Source organism: Suncus etruscus, chromosome 5, assembly GCF_024139225.1.
Source record: "Suncus etruscus isolate mSunEtr1 chromosome 5, mSunEtr1.pri.cur, whole genome shotgun sequence".
Classification (NCBI taxonomy): Eukaryota; Metazoa; Chordata; class Mammalia; order Eulipotyphla; family Soricidae; genus Suncus; species Suncus etruscus.
The window spans coordinates 27681666-27691153 of record NC_064852.1 but is presented as its reverse complement, the minus strand read 5'-3'; the positions used below and the strand labels follow the sequence as shown (position 1 = coordinate 27691153).

Sequence of the window (9488 nt, the reverse complement as noted above, 5' to 3'; positions counted from 1 at the left end):
ACTAGCCAAAGGCTAGGCATTATTTTATTTTTATTTTTTTTTGTTTTTTGTTTTTCCGGCCACACCCTTTTGATGCTCAGGGGTTACTCCTGGCTATGAGCTCAGAAATTGCCCCTGGCTTGGGGAGACCATATGGGCCGCCGGGGGATCGAACCGTGGTCCTTTCCTTGGCTAGCGCTTGCAAGACAGACACCTTATCTCTAGCGCCACCTCGCCGGCCCCTAGGCATTATTTTATAATATCCAGGTTTCCTGTCTTTTGATCCAATTAGCTAATCAGGAAAGAACAATCCTCGTGTCATACCCAGGTGAGACACTACTTTTATGCCATCGTGTTTCAGACTTTGATGATGAACAACAATGGATTAAGTTACGAGTGGCTCCTACCAACCCTACTCTGTAAAGAGACAGTCATTGGTCTGGGGCAGGTGTGGGGCAAGGGGAGTTCACTTTTCAGAAGGATCAAACTGCATACCCAGTATTTGGAATTGCAAGTACTTTTCCACTTAATTTCCTCATTTGGTGATCAGTGTCATGTTGTACCATCAAGGCCCACCTAAAGGCAACCAATGAACTGAAGCTTTCTTTGCAAAGGGGGTTAGTCGTCCTTTACTCCATTCTGTGAGTGGGTGGGTGGGGCAGTCACTAAGAGAGCTTTCTAGGTCTGTGGCATGTTGTCCCTTGTGACAGCCAGGGTTATATGTAGTACAGGCTTATCCTTCCTCTCCATAAATGTGTCAGTTTCTGGTCAGATTAGGTGGTGCTCAGGGATCACTACAAGACGTGCTAGGGATCATATATGAGGCCATAGACCTAACTGGCTTAGTAAGACTGTGTGCGTGCCTAGAGGCAGGCTGAAATGGGAGTGAGGAGACAGGAGGGTGACTGGGGAAACAGGTGACAGGAAATGACCTCTGGTGATGGAATGGGTGTTGTTGGTACATTGTATGACTGAAATTCAATTATCAACGAGTTTTTAACTCTATTTCATGCTGATTTAATAACAAACAAATTGTACATTAGTGAGCTGGAGTAGTAGAACAGCGGTAGGGTGTTTGTTTTGCACAAGGCCGACTCAAGATGGACTCAAGGTTAGATCCATGGCATCCACATGGTCCCCTGCACCTGCCGGGAGCGATTTCTGAGCGCAAAGCCAGGAGTAACCCCTGAGTGCCACTGGATATGGCCCAAAAGCATAAAAATAAATAAAAACCATAACAAGGGGCCAGCCTGTGGGGGTATGGAGAGAGGGAGAGAGATTATTAGGAAAGGTGGGAGGGAGGAAGTGGCAATTATCCAGAAGTACTTTCACCTTGGTCTCATCTGGGTCACTCCCTGTTCTGTGCATGGGGGTCTCTGCTAGAGGTATTTGGGGGACCGTGCAGTCTCAGGATTGAAAATTGGACCCTCTGCTGTAAAACATGTGCTTAGTCCTTTTGAGCGATCTCCTGGTTCCTTGTCTTTTTTGTTGTTGTTGTTGTTGCTCTGTTTTTGGGTCACACCCGGCAGTGCTTAGGAGTTACTCCTGGCTCTATGCTCAGAAATCGCTCCTGGCAGGCACAGCAGACCACATAGTTGGAACTACCATTGGTCCTGGGTCGGCCACTTGCCAGGCAAACGCCCTACCGCTGAGCTATCTCTCTAGCCCTGATCTTTACTTTTGACATTTTATGCTTTTTTTTTTTGGAACATGCTTAGTCATTGGATCTTCATTCTTGATTTCAATCCCATTTCATTTAGATTATTTGATTGAATCACCATGAGACCTGCACTTACAACATAGTTGACGGTTGAATTCCAGTCATACAATGTTCCAACACCCATTCTGTCACCAGTGTACACCTCCAACCTTACTAATGACAACGGTTTCATTCAGGCCTGCCAGCTCTGCCCCATTCCTACCCTGCCTATGTGGCAGAGGCCCCCCAGCCAAGAGTAACCCCTGAGTGCTGCCGGGTGTGGCCCCCTTGGAAAAAAAAAAGAACATTAAAAACAAGAAGAGGTAGAAAGCCTGTCTCAAATACAGGCAGGAGAGGGGTAGGGAGGTGGGAGATTTGGGGCGAAACCCAACTACAATCATCTTTGTAATCAAATTGTATAAATAGGACCCGGAGAGATAGCACAGCAGCGTTTGCCCTGCAAGCAGCCGATCCAGGACCTAAGGTGGTTGGTTCGATTCCCGGTGTCCCATATGGTCCCCCGGGCCTGCCAGGGGCTATTTCTGAGCAGACAGCCAGGAGTAACCCTTGAGCAACGCGGGGGGTGGCCCAAACCCCCCCCCCCCAAATTGTATAGTTACTAAAAAAAAAGGACAAAAGAAAAAGAACAAGGAGAGAAGAAACAAAACTTAAAATAAAAAAATAGAAGAATGTGTGTATGTGTCAGGCAAAGCGCCTTAGCCTCTCTGCTATATCTCCTAGGACAGACACCCTTTGGATTGTGGGGTCCACACCCAGAGCTGCTGAAATTCAGGCCTCATTCAGGGTTGGTGACTCAATGAAGCCTCCAGCTTCATCAGGGAAGCAAGCGCTCTTGCATGGGCTCCCTCTTCCATTCCATTCCATTCCATTCCATTCCATTCCATTCCATTCCATTCCATTCCTCACTACTTGCATCTTCAGGCTTGGGAAGAACCGGGCCACCTGGGCCACACGCAGGGAGTGCACGCCCTTGGCCTTTGGCCGGATCAGGATGAGGTGCACACGCGGGAGAGCAGCCCCTCGCGACGAGAGTCACCCTGTTCCTTCCAGGTGGAAGGGAGAGCGAGGTAGCAGGGAAACGGCGAAAGGATGGACGTTGCTACAGTTGGGAGCCGGGCCCGAGCCCCAACGCAGCCCTGACAACAGTCACCGTCCGGAGTCCCAGGTGGGCCAGGACCACTTCCGGCGGGCGTGGCCACGCGAGGGCACCGCCCACTCCGCCGCAGTGCGCAGGCGCAGCCGACATCCGGGTTCCGGCGGCGGGTCCAGGTTGCACCGGGGCGGCGGGTGGTGGCGGCGGCGGCCGGGCTGGGCGGGGCAGGGGGCGGGACCAGTCGCTCATTGTGCGCGGCCTTGGGAGGCGCCGGGCGGCCGCCCCGGCCTCACGCCTGGGAGTGGAGTTGGCGCCGCCGCCGTCGCCTTCGCCCTCGGCCTCGCCCTCGCCGTCGCCGTCGCCCTTGCCAGTCCTTCCCGCTCGCCCGGGCCGCGCGCTGTGGGGGCCTCGCAAGATGGCGGCCGCGGCCGGGGCGCTGAGCGCGGCGGCCGCGCCGGGCCCGGCGGACGCCAAGCGGCTGAAGCTGAGCGAGCTGCGCGTCATCGACCTCAAGTCGGAGCTCAAGCGGCGCAACCTGGACGTGGCGGGCGTCAAGACGGTGCTCGTGGCGCGCCTCAAGCAGGTGAGGCCGCGGCGGCTGACAGGCCCAGCCCGCCCGGCGCCGAGTGAGCTGAGTCGGCCTCGGCGGCCTCCTCGCCCCGGGCCGGCCTCCCCTCACGCCCGCCCGCCCGCCCGCGGCCTCGGAGGGCGGAAGGACGGCACGGTGGTGGCGTTGCTCCGGCAACCAGCGCCCAGCGACCGTTTCTCCTCGGGCCCTGCCGGGGCCTCCTCCGCCTGCCTCGCGCGGGGCCGTTGTCAGGCGGCCAGGCCGGGCCCAGAGGCCCAGGGTGCGTCGCCCGCCCTGCTCTGCCCGGCCCGGCGATCTGCTGGGCCTTGGGTGCGGGGGCCACCCTGGAAGTGTGCTTTTCATCTTTACATACATACGTACGTACTTAAGTACACACACACACACACACACACACACACACACACACACACGGCATTCTTGGCCCTTGGGTGCAGGTGCCACGCTGTAAATATGTTTTTACACACATACAACCGGCGATCTCGGGCCTTGCGCACGCACACACACCGGCGATCTCGTGCCTTGGGTGCAGGTGCCACGCTGTAAATATGTTTTTACACACATACACACACATACAACCGGCGATCTCGGGCCTTGGGCGCCGGTGCCCCTCCGTAAGTGTATTTTCTAACACACACACACACTGTAAATATGTTTTTACACACATACATACACATACAATCGGTGATCTCGGGCCTTGGGCGCCAGTGCCACTCCGTAAGTGTACTTTCTAACACAGACACACACAGACACAGACACACACACACACACACACACTTGGCGCTGGTGCCACTCCGTAAGTGTACTTACACTCCGTAAGTGTACTTACACACAGACACACCCACACACCCTCCCACCCCCTACGCATGTTCTTGTGCCAAGAGACTTTGGTTCGATCCTTTCACCTCTAGCAACTTTTCTGCAGCCCAGATAGTGGTTGACGGTTGTTTGTTTATGTATGTATGTATGTATGTATGTATGTATGTATGTATGTATGTATTTTCTTCGTTCAGATTATCCGATGGGATGCTATTCTATTCGTCCCACCTCAGTAGAATTTAACACCGCCAACCTTATTTGGTTTTTGAGATGGAATGCTACTTCCCTCTCCTCCCCAAAGTTTCTCCTTCCATTGGGGTGTCCTTTAATTTACCCCCCTTTTTTTTCTGCTTGAAGTTGGTTTATGAAAGGACTGGCCGGCCTTAGGTCTTGAGCCTTGAGGTTTTTTTTGCTCGACCTTTTTTACGTTTCATTTCTATGAAATCTATAGGTAGATTGTGTAGCGTATTAACTTCTCTTTCTAATGTAGGCTATTGAAGAGGAAGGAGGCGATCCTGATAATATTGAATTAACTGTTTCGACTGATACTCCAAACAAGAAGCCAACCAAAGGCAAAGGTTGTTATGAGCTATGATCATATTTTAACATCTCTTTCAGGTTATATAACTTTCCTCTAATCTTGAGCCACTTGCCCTGTTTATATAGAGCCACTCTGCTGTTTTCTCTCTGGCACTCTGCCTTGGGTCAAGGAAGAAAAGTTTACATGGTCAACCAGCCTCTGGGTGACTTGTAGTTCTTAAGATATGACTAATGTTAACCTGAAAGAACAATTCTTTATTGCTGGGGGCTGGAGGAGAATGCAAATTCTTACAACATAATGTGGAGACCTGAAGGATAAAACAATTTAATACAAGTCTACCTTGCCCCACAGTGGCAGAGTATGGATGGAATTCCTACCAATCCTTCACTGTGGGTCCCTGATGTTTTCTCTAGTATTTGAAAATTCTATAGGTTTTCTGATTAGTATTTTGTCATGGTGAACTTAAATTGTACTTCTTTTTTTTTTTTTTTTTTTTGTGGTTTTTGGGTCACACCCGGCAGTGCTCAGGGGTTACTCCTGGCTCCATGCTCAGAAATTGCTCCTGGCAGGCACAGGGGACCATATGGGACGCTGGGATTCGAACCGATGACCTCTTGCATGAAAGGCAAACGCTTTACCTCCATGCTATCTCTCCAGCCCCAAATTGTACTTCTATATCACACATCTAATTATCAGTGAAGTTCAAAAAAGAGACCTCACACAATTCATATTTGTTAGCAAGGTAAGGATTAATTTGCAAAAAAAAAAAGAAACACCAAAAGTTTATTGGTATATGCTAAGACTTCTTTGTATTATAACTTATTTAATAGACTAGAATAAATTTCAAGCATATGATAATTATAGCTGAAAATAGTTTTAAATGAACATTTTGGCCATCTGAGTGGGGCTTAGGTATGTATAAGGTGTTTTAAAGGAATTTTGGTAAGGAGAGTCGAAAGTGCCAGAGGGTAGATATGTGCATTCTGGAGCATGGTCCCTGCAGTTGTCATGCAAGTGTGCTGGATGGTGGCAGCATTTTTGGTCACCTATCAAATATTACCATGTTGGTAGACTATATTGATTGCCAGAAAATAAATAACTTGGCAAAGAAGAGAACGTTGCGTTCTTGATCTTCAGCACTTGTGGCCATCAGATCAGGGCCAGGGAGTGTTTGACACCAGCTCACTGTGTTCTTCCATGTTCGTAGGCTGAACATTCCTGCTTGTGCAAAGGAAATTGAAAAGTGCTTAGAACACTGATGGGAAAGGCAGAAGTAGGGAGGAATTTGTAGTAAAGTTATGTTTGAAGTTTGTGCACTGTGGCAAAAAAAAAAAAAAAAAAAGTACTGTGGCAGAGCTGCCTGTGTTGAATTTATTTAAAAAATGAGGGAGCCTGGGGCCGGAGAGATAGCATGGAGGTAAGGCATTTGCCTTTCATGCAGGAGGTCATCAGTTCGAATCCCGGCGTCCCATATGGTCCCCTGTGCCTGCCAGGAGCAATTTCTGAGCCTGGAGCCAGGAATAACCCCTGAGCACTGCCGGGTGTGACCCAAAAACCACAAAAAAAAAAAAAATGAGGGAGCCTAACAATTGAGGAAGCAGGAAACTAGGGATAAATGCTGTTAAGAGCAGTATTAATTCATGTCATTTATTAGCACACTTTAATAGTTTGATATCTGTTAGATAATAATTATGTATGCAGTTGGCTTTTAGTTTTAGCACATAAAGGAAACTTCATTTAATCTATTCAATCTCACTTTTTCTGTTTTTCCATAGGAATTTCATTGATTTTACTCTTTTTTTTTTTTTTTTTTTTGGTTTTTGGGCCACACCCGTTTGACTCTCAGGGGTTACTCCTGGCTATGTGCTCAGAAATCGCCCCTGGCTTGGGGAGACCATATGGGACGCCAGGGGATCGAACCACGGTCCGTTCCTTGGCTAGCGCTTGTAAGGCAGACACCTTACCTCTAGCGCCACCTTCCCAGCCCCTGATTTTACTCTTAGTTATAATTTAAACTATAGGAAAAATTTGAAGATTTTAATTTTAAATAAATAAAATAAATTTTAATATATTATAACAGTAACTTGATTCTTTAATGTATTTATGAAGATACTTTAAGGTTTCCATCCCTCTGTTAAGATGTCTTGAAGTCTTTAGAGGTTAGAACATTTCATTGTATCTGACAGGTTCCTTTCAAGTACTTAATGAGACTTAATTTTGTCAGACCACCACATACAGATATAAAGTGCTTTTTCTCAAAGTCCATTGATCATATTTTCTACAAATATTATTATTATTATTATTTATTTTTTGGTTTTTGGGCCACACCCGGTGGTGCTCAGGGGTTACTCCTGGCTGACTGCTCAGAAATAGCTCCTGGCAAGCACGGGGGACCATATGGGACACCGGGATTCGAACCAACCACCTTTGGTCCTGGATTGGCTGTTTGCAAGGCAAACGCCGCTGTGCTATCTCTCTGGGCCCTCTACAAATATTATTAAATACAAAAAGCACAATGAAAATCCCCACCAAAGAATATTTTGGTTTAATATACAAGAAAGATACTTATAGATGATACTGAGGTTTACATTAATCAAGTTTACTCATGATATTTTAGAAATCAAAGTAGTATAGACTTATAAATTAAGTATAAAAAAATAAATTAAGTATAATAGTAATAGATATGGGGCCGGAGAGGTGGCGCTAGAGGTCAGGTGTCTGCCTTGCAAGCAGTAGCGAAGGGACGGTCCGCGGTTTGATCCCTTGGCATCCAATATGGTCCCCCCAAGCCAGGAGCAATTTCTGAGCGCAGAGCCAGGAGTATTCGTGGTTCGATCCCCTGGCGTCCCATAGTCCCCCCAAGCCAGGAGCGATTTCTGAGCGCATAGCCAGGAGTAATCCCTGAGTGTCAAACGGGTCAAACAAAACAAAACAAAACGAAACAAAATTAGTAATAGATGTAGAGTGAGTATGGGATTAGGTCACATCTGATGGTGCTTGGGGACCCCTTCTGAACTTTCTGTTCAAGGGATCATGTGGCTCTGGAGAGCAAGGCTGTTTTTGCACCAGATATTTTTATTATTCTCACAGATATTTTTAAATTAAAGATAATTAGGGGCCGGAGAGATAACATGGAGGTTGTGCATTTGCTTTGCATGCAGAAGGACGGTGGTTCGCATCCCGCCATCCCATATGGTCCCCTGAGCACTGCCGGGTGTGACCCAAAAACCAAAAAATAAATATATCTTGGTCATGCCACTTTTTCTTCATTGGTTCTTTTTCACTTTTTTGTAAAATTGGAAAGTTTCCGCTATCATAATGATCTTTTTATTATTATTAATTCTTTTATTTTGGGCCATATCCTTTGACGCTTAGGTTACTCCTGGCTATGCGCTCAGAAATTTCTCCTGGCTTGGGGGACCATATGGGACACTAGGGGAATCGAACTGTTTTCTTTCCTGGGTCAGCCACGTGCAAAGCAAACGATGCTGTGGCTCTGGATTCTGAAATTTAATCATTGGATATTGCCAGGAGCCAGAAGAAAAGTGCTTTGTGTTTAATTAAAGTAGATAAATAAGATGAGGAAAGCCCATGTGGCTTTAGTTGGTATACAGATTATTTAATATAAATTAGTAGAAATGGAGAAGGATGAAGAAAAGGTTTAGAGGCAGTCATATAAATTCAGATGCTACTTAAAATAACTAGTTAGGGGGTCGAAGCAACAGCACAGTGGGTAGGGTGTTTGCTTTACATGTGGTTGACCTGAGTTCTATCCCCAGCGTTCCATATGATCCCCTGGCCTATCAGGAATGATTTCTGAGTGCAGAGCCAGGAGTAGCTCTGACTACCACCAGGGCCCAAAACAAAACAAAACAACCCTCAACATCAGCTTGTCAGAAAAGTAAATGATTCTCATGATAGTGTTAAGCTATCAAATAAAATTTAAATGATAAGAAAATGAGTATCTTTTCATGGGCCTTGATACAACAGAATATTAAGTTTATTCTCTTAAAATTCAGGATTACTGTCTGTTTTATGTATGTTAATGATTTTTGTGTATATTGGTTAGAGCAAAAATAACCTTCATTTTTTACAATATTGTAGAATTCCTCTTTGTGTTTATTGTGGGGAACTGAAGGGGAAGAGACTCAGGGGCTGCTCTCATCCTTTTTTGTTTGTTTGCTTTTTGGGTCACACCCGGCAGTGGTGCTCGGGTTACTCCTGGCTCTGCGCTTAGAAGTCGCTCCTGGCAGGCACAGGGAACCATATGGGATGCTGTGATTCGAACCACCTCTGTTTGAGTCAGCTGTGTGCGAGGCGAACGCCCTACCATTGTGCTATCTCTCCAGTCCCATGGCTGCTCGCATTTTTGTGTTTGGGTCCCCCCTTTTTTGGGGGGTGGGTGTATTGGTTTTTGATTTTTGGCTCTTAAGAGTTACTCCTGGTTGTATGCTCAGAAATTATTCCTGGCAGGCTCTGGAGACCTTAATGGATTTTGGTGATTGAATTTGACTAGGCCTCATACAAGACAAACTGTGCTATTGCTCTGGCCCCTGGGTCACTCCCTTTGGTCTGCATATGCAAGGCAAGTGGACTAACCTGTACTATCTCTAACCCCACATGGTTTCTTTGATAGATTATTGCAAATTCAAACTTGTGATACTTGTTGCTAATGTCCTAATGCTCATAATTACTACACTTATGAAATCTGTTTGCATATTATTAGTCTGATAGAGCTGTTTGTAACTTA

At 46.9% G+C, this 9488-nt stretch overlaps 1 protein-coding gene across 6 annotated transcripts in view; it reads left to right on the top strand.

Moving 5' to 3' along the window:
- Positions 1-3161: 3161 nt before the first annotated feature.
- The window catches only part of SLTM (SAFB like transcription modulator), a 68376-nt gene continuing 62049 nt past the window's right edge, over positions 3162-9488 (top strand). For 5 of the 6 annotated variants that reach the window (XM_049773615.1, XM_049773614.1, XM_049773613.1 and 2 more), the window contains exons 1-2: positions 3162-3375; positions 4688-4775. In XM_049773615.1, the coding sequence (XP_049629572.1) occupies positions 3208-3375; positions 4688-4775 (256 nt within the window). In that variant the 5' untranslated portion in view covers positions 3162-3207. The remainder of the gene's footprint in view (positions 3376-4687; positions 4776-9488) is intronic. The other variant, XM_049773617.1, reaches the window with a different exon arrangement.